This window comes from Eucyclogobius newberryi, unplaced genomic scaffold, assembly GCF_026437365.1.
Source record: "Eucyclogobius newberryi isolate DKJ021-1_F unplaced genomic scaffold, fEucNew1.0.hap1 SCAF_7, whole genome shotgun sequence".
In the NCBI taxonomy this organism is placed as follows: domain Eukaryota; kingdom Metazoa; phylum Chordata; class Actinopteri; order Gobiiformes; family Gobiidae; genus Eucyclogobius; species Eucyclogobius newberryi.
In genome coordinates, this window is record NW_027316389.1 from 21,927,191 (window position 1) to 21,943,230 (window position 16,040).

General features: G+C 38.9%; 1 protein-coding gene across 2 annotated transcripts; it reads right to left on the reverse strand.

Annotated features, from left to right (window-relative positions):
- Positions 1-6,698: 6,698 nt before the first annotated feature.
- On the reverse strand, positions 6,699-12,960 carry nutf2 (nuclear transport factor 2). Of its 2 annotated transcripts, none has more exons than XM_072435407.1 (5): positions 12,835-12,960; positions 11,673-11,792; positions 11,509-11,580; positions 9,863-9,961; positions 6,699-7,505 (listed from the first exon to the last, which is right to left on the reverse strand). In XM_072435407.1, the coding sequence occupies exons 2-5, from the start codon at positions 11,769-11,771 to the stop codon at positions 7,392-7,394; spliced, it is 384 nt and encodes a 127-aa protein (XP_072291508.1). In that variant the 5' UTR covers positions 11,772-11,792; positions 12,835-12,960; the 3' UTR covers positions 6,699-7,391. The 2 variants fall into 2 exon arrangements, with proteins under 2 accessions (XP_072291508.1, XP_072291507.1); XM_072435406.1 differs by having other exon boundaries at positions 12,842-12,863.
- Positions 12,961-16,040: the final 3,080 nt, after the last annotated feature.

The following is a 16,040-nucleotide window of genomic DNA, read 5'->3' on the forward strand; positions in this document are numbered from 1 at the left end:
AAATTGTCCATCCATTCATTTTCTACCGCTTGTTCCCTTCCGGGGGTCGCGGGTGACTGGAGCCTATCCCAGTGACTTTGGGCCTTAGGCAGGGTACACCCTGGACAGTGGCCAACTCGTTACAGGGCCAACACAGAGACATAAACATTACAGATAGCCATTCACTCTCATATATATATTAATATATATATTCATATATATATATTAATATATATATAAATATATATATATATTCATATATATATTAATATATATATAATATATATATATATATATATATATATATTATCTATAATATATATATATATATATATTTTAATATATATTAATATATATATATATTATATATATATATATATTAATATATATATATATAATATATATATATTTTTTATATTTATTTATTTGTTTTGATCTCAATGAGGGTCTGCTGATTAAATAAAGATACAAAAGATTGCTGCGGTAAAGTGAGGTTGATATAATTTTCTTTAACATTTATATATATTCCAAACTCTATTTACCTGCACATTTTACCTGAAGTTGCAGTGCTAAAATGGGCCACTATTTTTTTAAATAAATTGTATTTTAAAATTCACAACATGAACATGAAGCTCTGCATTTTCAACGCTTCAAACAACACTTTTAAACATGTTTGTGACAGATTAACACAGCAAAAGGTTTATTTTATTCCCATGCTAGATCACCCTTTGGTATGCATGAGCCCACAACCTTTACATGAAAATACCTACCGTTATACAAAGATCCAGATTTGTCATTTATGTTAACGAAATATGAGTAAAGGTCAGAGCTGAATTGTTCATTTGTTGTAATTGGACATGCACCTGACGAGTGCCCAGGTTCCCCTGCAGATGTGCAGTGTTGACCCATTATGGATAAAAAAGTATTTAAAGGTTTACATTGATTTTAACAAACATTATGGCAGTTTTAAAAATAGAATAGAATAAAAAGTGGTCTAATTCGCCTGATATAACCCAATTAAAGCTGCTATAATATACATAGAAATTATTTTACATTTTTAAATCCAAAACTGCTTGATATTAAAAAAAGTAGTGGATTTTAGAGTCTCTAAAAAGCACAGTAGGAGGTAGAGTGTTTAGCGACCAAGCTCCTGTGTTATGGAATCAGCTCCTGAGTGGGACAGGATGACCTGTGGACCCAGATGCTCCTCGAGTCCCTGGAAAAGCGGTCCATGTGAACGGATCTTCATCTGCCTGGAAGAACTGGTTCTACTCCTGAAGAACTGGTTCTCCTCCTGAGTGGCTCCAGCTCCACTGTCTATCTCGCGTCTGCCTCGCGTCTAAGGACAGGGGACCCTGGAACATTGCCCCTCGTCCCTATAGACATTGTTTAATCCGTTTTTCACTGTCGTCCTCCGAGACAACCGCTGCTGTGATTTTGGGCGTTACAAAAATAAATTGAATTGAATTGAATGTACTTTTATTGATGGCTATGGTAAATGTCACATATTCGAAATTAAGCCCAGTGCAATGGGTGGAAAAAGGGGTTTGTGAAAAGAAAAAAAATTCCGAACTCAAACATGCACAAAGCTAATAATGAGCAGCAACAAAATGGGAAAAACAAAATAGGGTCATAATAAATTACTTTAAACATAATACAAAATAATAATACAATGATTAAATTGTTGATGATACAATTAAAGTATTATTATTATAGTATATATTATCATTGTATTATGTATTATTATATTATATATTATCATAATATAAGCTCATTCTGACACCATGGGATGTTCAAATGAAATGCTTAAAAACAAATTAATTTCATTTATTTATATTATTATTAACAGTAGTACTAACAGTAAAATTGAATTCTACATTAACATATTTAAAAAAAAGAATGCAGTAACAATACAATTGCTATGATTAAACATGTTGTATAATTCATTCTTTATGAATTTTAATTGTAATAAACATGGCTGTGGGAGGTTAGTCAAAGATTAACGATTAATGGGCAAACCCATTATCACATGGAAGCTCATATGCTTGTCTTTGTCCATCTTTAATGAGGGGAAATGTCTTGGAATTAGGTCATGTTGACAGACATCACGCATATTTTAAGGTTCTTAATGATGAATGTTTCTTCATGTTGGACTGGACGATTTCTCAATAACCTGGGTTCTTAAACACTGGTCTCAGGAGGATGTGTTTCAAGAGGAGGCCAATCCACCATCCAGGGCCAAAAGTTAGAAGTAGATTGGAGTTCATGTGAACAGTATACTAGACAGGACACGAGGACACAAGTAGACTACTTTGAGAGAAATCCGACATCTTTCAATGTATGCAGCACGTGACTACTACCAGTCTGTACTTATCTGTGGTCAGCTACCAGCAAGGGCCAAGTGACCTATGGTCATTATATGATCAGCTGTGAACTGAAGAGGTTTGTCACAGTGAGGGACAGGGCAATCCTGTTCGTCTACTTACAATGTGATATTACTATTCAGAGTTTTATACTTGTTCTATGTTATAAGAATTGTTTGTGTACCTGTGAACTGAAGAGACCAAATCATTTCTCTTATTTAAATACATTTGTCGAAGGAAAATTCACACTTCACACTGGTTTAGACTTTATCTATTTCTATTCTTGGTTAAATCCTGATCTAGTCAATTTTAGTCCCATTGTAGTTGTGAGTTCTGCAAATGTGAATACAGCCAACCTGGTGGGCTGCTTGCATGATGACACTGCATTTGACATTCCTTCACTGGAGACAACTGAGATTCCACAATTCACTAAGCGCATGTTTGTAGGGAGAGGGAAGAATTAGGTCATTGGAACTGACTTCACAGGGTTGTTTCAACTTCAACCAGAAACTGTAAGAGACGAGAACCAGGGCTAAAAATCTCTCAATTGGGAGGCAGATAAAAGGCACGGTCGAGATACGCTGGACCTGATCTCGACCTGCGCAGATCCGATCGGTGTTGATCAATTTTGGAGTTTCCGGCTTAACCCTATGGATCTTCATCATGGATGTATTAAATAGTGTTTTTTTTCTACGACTTCATTAGACACTTCAATTCTCATTGATCATCCAGACGAGGCGTAGTTAAACTCAGACGTGGCTTTTATATAGTTGTCCAATCACCATATAGTACGGAATTGTCTGGGGTCAATTCATGGTCTTTTTCTGTAATAACATGCACTATTAATCAAGTCAGTGTAATTCCTCATTCATCCATCATAGAAAAAGAGTCAAGTGTAGTCCTCTGTTTATCAACGGAAAGTCATTCTACCAAAATTAACTGAAAGATTGGCTATTCTATGAGTGTTGTAGAAACATTCACATTGGTAAAAATAATGTTTTGAAGATGTAAAGTAACTTGTTGAATGAGTTCTTGCTTGTAAAGATGATTTTGAGCACTGAATGGACATGTACGCATGTCGAGTTATATGAACAATGAACATGTAAAATGATGGAGAAAAAAAAAAATTAGCAAATAGCCAATAACTTTTGTACTTACTGTGATGCCTGACTTTATTTAATCTCTCCCCTCATACAAAGAATCGTCCCTCTCATTCAAGTGACTTCTGTTCTGTTGACATCAAGAAATTATATTCAAGACTGGTGATGAAATGTGTACTTACCTATATTTTATGTAGTTGTGCTCAATCGAATCTGTAATAAAAGATAACAAACTGAGATACTAATTGTTGAGTCAGGGCTTGATGGGCTTCCCTCTTGACGATCAAAAGTAGAACTCAGTGGTTCCTTCTGCCATTTTTCTCCAAAAAGGAGTGGCTGACACAAAGGCAGAAGAAAAAAAAAAGCATCAGACATTGTAATTTAACTTTTCTTCCCCTTGGACTAAGTCAATTGCCATGTTGGCTATTACATAGAAATGCTCTAGACTACACATGACTGCATGCACTCTTCAGTCTTCAGTCTCTTAGTCTAGAATAGTTTGTATGAACTTTTGAGAAATTTTCAACTCTAACACTTGAACCCCATGAAGTCTTCACTACTGCGATATGTTTTAAATAAATAATACACAAACAGTGTGTACAGAGTAGTCGACTCCCAAGAAGATCGTGGGTTCAATTCCCGGGCCAGACCAACATCACCTGATCTCTCTGGGTGGAATCTGCATTACCGTGGGTTTTCTCCAGGTTCTCCTGCTTCCTCCCACCATCCAATGGTTGTGTGTGAGTCTCTGTCTCTTTGTTAACCCTGCGATGAGGTGGCCCCTGTCCAGGGTGTACCCCGCCTAAGGCCTAAAATCACTGGGATAGAATCCATTCACCCGCGACCCCAAACGGGAACAAGTGATAGAAAATTAATTAAATGAATGAATTAAAGAATGTACTTTAGGAGATCAAAACTGTTTGGACTGCATCCATAGATAATATTTAGTTTTAAGTAACAGTACTCTTGTGCTATTCTATAACTGATAAAGGTTTTGTTGCCATTAGCCTCTTAAATGAACATGGATTTTCTAGCACTGCTCCCATTCAGATATGATTTAGCAGACTCTTAAAATTACACTTGTAGTAGTTTCCCTTTTTCTCACACTTTTTTTTCACTTGAGTGATTTCTTGGAATAGCCAACTACTTTAAAGGCCTTGCCTACTTCTATTTTAGTATTGATTTTGAAGTAACATTACTCTTGAGTAGCCAACATTTTTGGCTGCTGCTCTATCCACCTCAGACTACATCTGACATCATACAATGCGCTACTATAGTGTTTGTGCCAAAATAAAGTCACTGTGTCTATCATAGGACAGCTCCACAGTTACCATGGTGACATAATGCATTCATTAGAAAACACAGCTTGAAGTGGTTAGACAATTCAGGAGCTTTAGGTGATCAAAGGGCACTACTAACTGGTAAAGGTTGGTTAATGCTAAAGCTGCTGCATGTGTCTTTAGTGTTGTTTAAGAGGGACTTGTTTAACACAAATCCACTCGTCTGTTGCAGTTCAAACCAAGTTATTTAAGATAAGATTGCATTAAATCACTAAAGTCTAACTTGAGTGACAGTTGAGTGACATGACGACTCCAGTTAGCTTCATCCCCCAAAAAATGCTGATGAGATCAAGGTTAGACTGAACATGACATCACAACTTTCTGGCCAGAGTTTTAAATGCATTTGGTTAACTTCAAACAAAACCTTAGTTAATATGATTATATTACAAAATGTTGTGAATACGTTACCCTAGTCTGATATGAAGTGTATCATTTTAATTTGAGTGGATGTGGGGAACTAATGTGACATGCATAGGTAGGCCTAACGAGCAACAAAGCCAAAACTCATCTATTTGACATTTGAAAATATAACATTTAATCACACATTTTTACACAACTTCCAGTGGTGGAAACTTTAAAGGACTTTGAGCTGTTATTTTCAGATTTTTCCTTATATCAAAAACAGTGCATCTACCAAAACAGTTATACCTGTCCTCTTTATTCTTTCCCTTGCTCTAATCTTGCACTATGAGAGAAACCATATGAGAAAGTCCTAAGAGTGCTGGCCGGTGGCCGAGTGGTTAAGGCGACACTGAATATGCAGGCTCCACGTGCAGTTAGCAGCAGCGTCAATAGATTGAGTCACGACTTCGACATATTGTTGCATGTCCTCCCTTCTCTTCCCAAGTTCAAACAAAACTGACCTGTCTAAAAGCCTTCTTACTTACTATACTTCTATACTATATTAGTTTTTATCATTATTTCTAATTGAAAACTAAAAATGCATTACTCATTCATTGGTGCAAAAGGAGCAAAAAAAAGTACAATAGGCTGTAATTACAGGCATATAAGCATAAACCAGGACAACACATCTGCCTTTTTGAAAGACAAACTGTTAACCAGCAGTTTGTGAGCAGTTTATAAAAGTTGTGATGTCATGGGATCGCAACCCCTTTAAGTGTAGGAAAAATATTTTATAATAGCACCCAGCAATTCCTTAAAATAGACATCGACTCATGCTGGAGTCAGGTGAGATCTCCAGTCTGTATGGCTCAGATGGAAATGTCGGTGTAATCCCTCATTCGTCCAGGCGTGTTCCATAGTAGAAAAAGCTTCAGTTGTAGTCATCTGGACTCAGTTTGAAAAAATAGACGTAACAGGAAGATTAAACCTTAGCCCTCCATTTCTGTTTAAAGAAGGTCTTTCTTTTTTAACAAAAATAGCTTCCTTGACTCCTCTTTCAAACCATCTTTTCTCCCTGCTTAAAACCTTGTTCCTGTTATTTATAATGGGTTACTGAACCCCTGGAAAGGTAGAGGACCAGGACAAGGACATTTAGATGCTAATCAGGTACTCAGGGTGGTTGTGCCAGGGTCTCACAAAGACAAAGAGGATTCTAATAGCCCATTAAGATTCTGAATAGGCTACCTCGGTAGATACAAGGGGGGAGTTTCTGTTGAAACAAACAACTCTTTCTACTTCAGGAAGGCTCCCCCCAATGGGCGGGTCTTACCACAGAACAGTATTAATATCGGAGTTCTCGATCTAAATTCTTTTATTGACAATGACTCTTGGATGAGAGTCGAAACGTCTATTTTTTCAAACCGAGTCCAGATGACTACAACTGAAGCTTTTTCTACTACTCAGATGGAAATGGCAAAGCATGTTTTGTTTTAAAAAAGGAAAAACTACTTGATATAAAGCCATTGACATTCTCTCAAGCAAGGGCGCGTCGGTTAAAATATACTAAAAACACATATGAAAAAAGTCCAGATTTATTGTGAATTGTGGCTGTAATCCATGTTAACTGCTTGACATCTGTATGAAAGGAGAGACCAAGGGAAAAGAATATATTGTATAACAGTCTTTCACACAGCAAGGACAAACATTGTCCTCTATGATTCTTTGGTTTGCAAGAGCAAAACCGAACGACAAACAAAGAACCATGGCAACAGTAGTGTAAACAATAAAACTCAATTTAACAGCTAAGGAAAGCTAAAGTTAACACTTAAGTGGCATCTAAAAACAATTACAACACACCTGTACATGAACAAACCAGTCGACAACAGTGCAAGCAGAGCGGAGTTGTCAACAGCAGAGTTAGGAAGAGTGTACAACAGAGCAAAGATGACTTAATGGCGTTGGTATGCAGGTTTTTCCTTTGTGGTGGCTTGAGTGTAGATGTTGTAACGTTGGGCTCCCAGCTTCATGCGGATCAGTGCAGTGGCCGACAGGGGCATCTGAGTGGCCGAGCGACTCGACAAGCATGTGGCCTTCAAAACCCACAGGGATGATCTTCATTGATTACATACAGAATCCTGGAGATGAGCATTTGTCATATGGGCATAATTGAGATGTAGAGACAGAAGGAAAGAGCTTTTCTCCATCCTCAAATCCCTGATCCATCATCTCAGTGCCCTCACCATGGCTGCCCCTGCCCACCAGGGAGTTTAGCCAAAGTTGTGAAGAGCCAATCTGAACATATCATTGGTGCACACCCACGAGTCATTTACATTCTTCAGGATGAAGGTCTGATGGAAGCCCATAACAGAGTCATTGTCTGCCTGAAATTCACAGTAGAAAAAAGATTTTTTTAGCAAAAGATAGGTCAAATTGGAAGACTAAAAACAACTCTTTGTGTGTAGTGGAATATGGAACCGGTGCCAGAGGAAACCCACCCAGACAGAGAAACAAGCAAACGCCACACAGAAAGGCCAAGGAGTTAAACCCAGAATCTTCTTGCAGTGAGGCGAGAGTGGTTGGAGGCATGGTGACTGAGCCACCATGCCTCCAACCAAAGATGGCACACATACTGCATGTTTTGCAGCTTCAGCTAGTAGAAAAATCACATTTAGGCACTAAAAGTGGTTTTAAGTGGCCACAGGCTATTCTCAGCGCTGACAAAATGCCGGGGACACATTGTAGGGCCTTGAGCGACCACACTAGGTCCCAAATCCTGGAGTAAAAAAAACAATAGAATTAAGATATGAATGGGCTCCAGGTTACTTAGTACTGACATACATTTTTACATGTAGGCCAGGAAAATAATAATTTCTTGCCTAGTATGATTTGAACAGATTTTTTTTTTTTTTTTTAATACAACTGAGGCTCCAAAATTGCATTATCACATCTGGAGTACGTCGATCATACTCTATTAGCTCTGCTGCATGTATACAGCGCACGCCGACCATACTAGGAGAAGCATTTATCTGCACTGGGCAAGAAACAGCCAGGCAAAAATCCAACATGCCGTGTACTCATTTTAGATCAGCAATGACACAAATCATGGCCCCTCCACAAAGCTTGAATGTATTCTCCGAGTAGCCTGCCTGTGCATGGAGCCGTCTGGCAGTGTTCTGGTCAATGGCAGTGAGTTTTAAATACTCCAAGGGACAACTACTTCAGGTTTACAGTCAGCTTTTTGTCAATTTATTTCATGTCTAATGTTGTGCTCATAACAATATTTCTAAAAACAGAATCCTTCTGTTATTTGTTACTGTCGCTGCAGTCAGGCTACCTTGAAAACAATCAATCATCAGATCTTAAAAGTTAAGCAAAGTTAGGCCTGATGAGTTCTTGGATTGGAGCAAAAAATACTGGGGCAGTCGTTTTTACAGTTATTGTGTCATTGGGCAAGGCACTTTACCAACTTTGCCTCCAGTGTCCACTGAATGAATGCGAGCAAGTTATGTTAACTCATGCAATAAATCATAGAAAATGTAGCATGCATTAAATTTTCTTTTATCATGCATTAATCATGAATTGATGCAGATTAATCATGCAGTCTGTGTAGACCAAGCTCTTTTACATTTGCTTTATTTGAACGAAGGAGGAAAACATTTGCTTTATTTGAACGAAGGAGGGAAGTATAGGAGCAGTGCTGATATCAGGCAATTAAATTTACACATAAAATCAGTCAGTTAGATGGACATGCCCAAATCACTCAGGGGCTGATGTTTACAAGCGCAGAGCATATGAGAGCGGTGCAGCTTTGCCAAACAAAAAATGACACCCATGAAACCAAAGATGCAGCAGAGATCTCGATGCACCTTGCTGAAAATAAAGCTTGTGTGCAAGCCCTAAAGTTAATGGGCCAAATATTCCACTATTACTAAACCACTAAACACCAGGACTTCAACATCAGCTTGCATATGTCATAGTAAGAGCCAGTTAAATCCACAGGTGACAAAGAAGGGCCTTGAACCCCACCAAGCCTGTTGATTGGTCGTGTACATTTACTTGAAATACTGAACTAGACTTCAACTATAGCCAATAATAGGGCTTTTAGAATTCTTAAGGAAAAAGAAAACATTCTTAAAGAAATTGTGCAAAAACACAACAAAAAAAAAATCAAACTTTCTAATTTAAAGAATGACAAAAATGTAAGTGCGCTGTGCAATTCATCGTATTAATATGTCAAAAGTGTGATTAATCTGACAGCATAGTTGAGAGAAAGCAGGACCTTGTTTTTTTGTTTTTGTACCAAAATCCACTTTCTCTCTGGTCCAATCATTGCGCTGCTGCGTGTAGCGCTTCCTTAGGCAAAGCTAGATCCCTTTGGGAGGTAGTACCTCACGTGGGCTGCTTTAGACCCCTCAACAGGCCAGTAAGGGTCACTTTGGACAATGGGAACCATTTCTTCTCTCCATTCTGCCCCCAAGGAGAAGCAGCCATTTGTTATGCATGTATTACTGTAGAACCAACACAAAGGAGGACATGCAGCCTCCACCTGGAAACTGGCAGTCAGTCTGACAATCAACCTTTTTTCTTTGAGGCTTTTCATGACAATATTGAATAGAACCATCTATCCCTAAAGCTGGACACCCACATTAGGAGTGACAAATAGTGTTCTTTCACAAAGCTCGTCATCACAAGGATACCATTTGTTGGAAATATTTTGAGGTTTCTTATAAACACTCACTTTTAGTTGTCCTACTATCATGCTCATTATGCAGAAGTCAGGTGTTGGTTGGTGGTCTTGCGCTGTTATACTATGGGCTATCTTCGTGAAAGGGAGACTCTGGAAACAAAACCGACAGAATTGTTTGTTAACATTGACTTGCAGTATCTTTGGCTTATTGACATCTATACTAATACAAAAAGCCTTAGAAAAGCAGTTCTCAAACTTTAAGCACTGAAATACCCTTATAAATATTTTAATCCGTGGCACTGCTGTGTGCTTCACTCTAAGAGGTCCTCCTTTAGCAACCTTGTGGTAACAAGGTTGTAAATCTGGGTGTGTATTTGTCCGTAATGCAAGAGGGTTGACAGTATTTAAGAATCTGTGCAGAGTCTGCAGACAGCTCAAAATCTGACACACACAAGCAGCTAGTAACAAATACATATAGCAACTGATAACAAGTTCTATTTGAATAAAACATCCCAAAATATCCATGATTTAGATAGCTTTGGCTAATTAGAAAACAAACACACTAAGAGTGTATGGCATGGAGATAAAAACTAAATTGTTCTTGCCATTAATTAGTAAAGATATTAAAATTATGAATAGGCCTATAAATTAACACGACTAGGGTGTGAAATGGGGGTATTAGAGTTGGACTAATCCCAGGCATCGAAACCAACAAGAGAGAGCTCTGGTTCAGTGTAAAGCTACGTACACATCGCGGTGTCAAGACTGAGCTAAAATGAAGGGAGCGGGGAGTGGCTGCATGTGTTGTTGCTAATCCAAGTAGACCTCCAGCTTGGTCCAATCAGAAAGACATGAAATTACAACTGAAACTAAAGAAATTAGCCTCACATGATTTAATTTGTGGTTACTTATTGTAATGATTATACCTGCTGCCAATCAACAATTACTGTTCATTGCATTTTTGAACAAGCCCCGTCAAGTGCATTCTATTGGAATATGTCCATTGTTGTCCTTTCTGTTTGCACACTAGACAAACAAGCTTGGTTTGAAGAACGCAGCAAGAATTTCCCCTTGGGGACAATTAAGTCTTAAATCTTAGTGCAGCCTCTGCAGCTCAAGTGTATTTGGCAGGTGCTGAGCTTTCAAATGAGGCATGGCTTGTTCATATATTCTACAAGCAAATGTTTAAAAGACAAAATTCCAAAATAAAGATTAATCATCAGTATTTTTGATCAAAAACAAAATACTCCTAACAACATTCACAATATTATAAAAAATGTAATATCTGTCCACGTCTATTGCAAAGATTAACATGAGATTACAAATGTTCATATCACAGGGACAAATACATACACCTGTTTTATGTTGCATCTGCGCTTGTGGGGAGCAAACTTTTGTTTTTGTGAGCAAACTGCTTTCCATTACCAGTTTGATCTTAACACCATTTATACTTTAATTTATAATGTTGACATGGTGGTACTACATGACTACTCACTACCCACTCAAATAGGCCCATACAGTGTTCCTATAGCCTAATAATATTTAATCAACCATACAAACACTATTAAAACTCACTAATAACAAAATATACCTAAAAGTAGCTCAAATAATTGTGAGCACACCTGCTTTAAAAGGATTAAGGAACATTATTCAGAGTTGTATTCAGGCTTGATAATTAAAATATCCAGAAAACTTACAGTGAGTTTTTTAACAATGTCATTTTTCCCCTGGAACTGCTGTCCTTCCCATGTAAGGCATGAGGCATCCGTCTGTATGGAGTAACAGTAATACAAGAAAGAGATTAATGCAAGATCAATGAAACTTTACTTATGCTTTATGGAAATAAGTACATCACACTAACATATATAGCTCCAAGTCGTGATCTGTCAGAATCAAACATTTGATAGTAGTGGGTCACAAAGCTGGACCCAATCTGTTCCCACACAGGCTGGTCCACCATGTTGGTTAGCCCTACAACACACTGAGAGAGGAGAAATATTACTATTAAACAAGATAGATGGATGGATGGATACACAGATGGACATTAAATAATGCTATGCGTAAACAGGCAAAAACATGTACAGCGAAATCCAGACCGATAGCTAAGTTTTTCAATAAGTGATAGCTGGAACTATATTTTTAAGGTTTCTTTGCACTAATGGGAATGTTGTAGTTCCAAATAACTTTATATATGATCATTTATCGAGATATTTTGATTGTAGTGATATGCCATACTTCAAAATGTGTTATTGTAATGGCCTAATCAGTGTTATCCAAGTATTACCGATGGCATTTGATGTTGAAACGTTAACAAAAAATACAACAACATCAATGTGGTTAGTGCTTTGAATCTGAACTGTTCAGAAACTCAAATCCCACCATGGATAACACAGTTGGCTTACCAAAGCTGATCTGAACCAGGCATGTTTTGCTGACCACATCGTATTAGCTGCAAGTGTGACACTGACAGCACAAGTCATGCGCTTTCACACAACTAACATTAGTCTTCCTACTAGATGCCGGTACAAACGTCAATAGCAGCAGTTGGGATCTTAACATAAAAGTTAATCAAATATTAGAAGTGCATATGATTGCTCTGTAAAGACTAGTCTAGCAAGGGCTAACCAGATGCTATTAGCTTGTTTGATCTTCATTGCTAGCATAATAAACAGATAATACTCCATGCTTTGCTAGTCTTTCTAGTAGGAGATAAAATTAGCTTTCGTAGGGTGTTCTGAGACTGCTTGTTTCGCAGCACAGGCCTGTTCAGTGGTCGCTAAAAATATCTCATCTCCTCCAAGTGTTGATTCCTCTACAGGCCCGCGATACTTCTGGAGCCCCGGGCAGCTCTTACTCTCCATAGGCGTGCCCACCGTTTCAACCAACAGCAGCAGTCAATGAAAGGACTACTCTAAGTCACTACCATCTTTCAACCAGTCTGCAGGAGCCCTGGCCATTTACTTATATGTTTCCATTCACTGCATGTGATAAGAATTCTTAAAACCAAAGTAAGTATAACTTACCTTAGACCAAAGCCGAGGCCGGCCGCACGACCACAAGTGCTGCTGCTGCTGCTGCTGCTGCTGCTGCTGCTGCTGCTATGCTCACCCCGACGAACAGAGGGCACGCGCTCAAAGAAGACATACGCGCGGAGAATTATGGGAGTGTAGTCTTTCCATGCAGTAGTCGCGCTCGGGTTTAAGCTGCGCCGCGTCTGGATGATCGACCAAAGTTGAAGTGTCCAATAAGAGCATAGAATAGGGTTAAAGCGGAAACGTGCATCGATCGGATCTGCGCAGGGCTGAAATAAACTCTCTTCTTCTTAATTTATTTTTTATTTTATTTTGCATACGGTATAGCGTAAACACATACTTTGAAGACGCACAACTACAGTAGGTGGCGGTAAATGCACATTTTAAGTTGGCTGCCAACCGCCATTAAAAGTAACACAACAACAAGGATCGGCGCAGGTCTTGCTTATCCTACGGACTGCTCCTCGTTTAAGGCTTTCCATATATAGTCACTGCTTTCAACCCATGGATCTACGGTTTCCACGCACCACCAAATACATAAGCAAAGCAACAAACAACAGACATAATTTATTATAAGTTTAAGTGAGTCGTAATCCAACAATATTGTGCTCCTTGGGTGTAAAGTTATTTAAACAGTAAATGATTGTGTTGCACAGTTGTCACAAACGTCATGCCAGTGGTGCATTCCGGAGCGCCGAGATCCAAAAGCTAATGGGCCACTGTATTAACCACCTTTAGGGGGCGCCAAAAGTGGCCAAACAGGGAAAACTGATCAACAACAATGATTATCAAATAACATTTAAAAAAAAATGTTATTAAAGACACAAATACAGACACGTGATTCAAGAAATTATCCCTTGAATGGGAAAGATAAGAATCCTGAAATAGTGTTATTCCATTGTGTGGTTCATTGCAGTCTTAAACAACTAAAATTAATTGCAGAAATTAAATATAATCAAGTGACCCTTTGGTATTTGCTCATGTTTAGAAGACTGACGTTTTGTAGCCATTGTATGTATTTTAAATAAAACAGTTATACAGACACTGTACTTGGCAAGGTGCTGGATTTGGGAGTCACAGGTTGTGTGTTTGAGCCTGGCTAGTGTCCAAAATCATGTTTTGTCACAGTTTAGACTGCTTTTTTTTCTTTACTTTTTTTTAAACATTCAAAATCATAGTTTGCCACCTTCTAGACTGGTCACAAGTGCCCAGCCACTTGGTCGGCAACTTTCTAAAGTGGTCTGCCACTATCTAAAGTGGTTGGCTACTTATGTGAATATGTGTAAATATGTGAAGAATTATCAGGTAATTCAGCTCATCGTTAAGCACACAATCTGTACAGTACAGTACTTACAAGAATGCTTTTAGACTGGTGTCATGAGCTGGGGAAACAACTACAAACAGTTGCTGCCAGATCCTTCCAGTGGACCTTCAGAATAATTTATCAGATTAGCATAATCTCCTGGATCTTTTATCCTCAGAAATCAAGAGAAAGGGGAATCCTTTCCCCAAATTGGGAATCAACTTTTTTGTCCAGTATAATAAATTCAAGTAGATCCTTATTCATGATAAATTTTGCAACACAATGAGTTAAAATAATGTTGGGCTGTATTATTCTCATTGGGACAGGAGCAAAAGAATAGCAATTTTTACTTATTTTTCAACTGTTAGTAACAAATTCCGATGCAAATTATATGGCTTACACAAATTGTTGAACGGCATCTCTAATTATACAGTGTAATAAAATAAACGCTATATATAGCTTTTTATGCTATATTCACTTATACTTGTCTAGATAAAGTGTGTTTTTAACATGTTTCATTGTGATAAGACCGCAAAAAGGACTCGTAATTACCGGTACCACTTTACAATTGGAAAGGATCATCTTTTCTAGTAAGTTAAATGTGTTTACAACTGGGTTTAAATGAAGTTTGGGATCGAACGTCAAAAATGTGCAAAACGTTCATAGAAAATTAAACGTTCAAGGTAAATTAAAGACCCGTGGAATAACCCCATGGGAACAACCACCTAATTAAGTAATGTAAGTAAGACCCTTGTCAAATTACTGCCGAATTTCAAACCTCATATCCAAAAATTCTTGAAAAGTTTGTTTTCTTCCAACGTCACAATCATTCCAATTCGATTTCCATCCACAGCAGAGTAACAGCTCTCATCAGAGTTCCCAGCAACCTACTGATGGCCTCTGACTCTGATTCCACATCCCTTCACATTCTTCTCGAGTTCAAGTGTTCATTAGTCCATAGCCCCCTGCCTGAGGGGAGTGGCTCAAATAGTCCATGTCCAGGGTGAGAAGGGTCGGCTGTGGTCTGACCTGTTCGTCCCAGCGTCCTGGAGACCTACAGGTCCTGCAGAGATGGAAGTCTGCAGCTGATCATTTTAACAGAGCGCACAATGCGCTGTAGTCTGTTTGTCACTGGCTGTGGCTCACGGTGATTGAGGAGGTGAGGATGGACTCAATGATGGCTGTGTAGAACTCCACTGTCACCTGTGTTGGCAGCTTGGCTTTCCTCAGCTGCCACAGGAAGTACATCCTCTACTGGGCCTTCTTGATGAGGGAGTCTGTCATGTGAGAGGGGGCTGGGGGCTGTGACTTTCCTGTCCACGATCATCTCCACTGTCTTCTGGGCATTGAACTCCAGGTTGTTACAGCTACACCAGGACACCAGTTGATCCACCTCCCTTCTGTAGGCAGACTCATCCCCGTCCGAGATGAGCCAGATGAGGGTGGTTTCGTCTGCAAACTTGATCAGTCTTGTCTATAAGCTCCTGTGCTGATAGTCCGTGTGTCTGAGACATTCTTCCCCAGGCGCACGCACTGCTTCCGAGGAAGTTAGTGATCCACCTGCAGTCCTTGTTCCTGACCCTGAGTCAGGAACATTGAGCTAGGAAAGCTTGTCCTGGAGCAGAGCAAGGAGGATGGTTGAATGCAGAGCTGAAGTCCACAAACAGAATCCTGGCATTGGTTCCCGAGGAGCCCAGATGCTGCAAGATGAAGTGGAGTACCAGGTTGATGGCATCATCTACAGACCTGTTGGCTCTGTAGGCAAACTGCAGGGGGTTGTTGTCAGAGAACTGCTGCTTCAGACGCGTATTGCACTGTGATTTAGCTCTTGACAATCTCTGCTAAATCAATACTTTGCATAACCCCACACTGTCACCTGTGGGGTCTCCGAGGG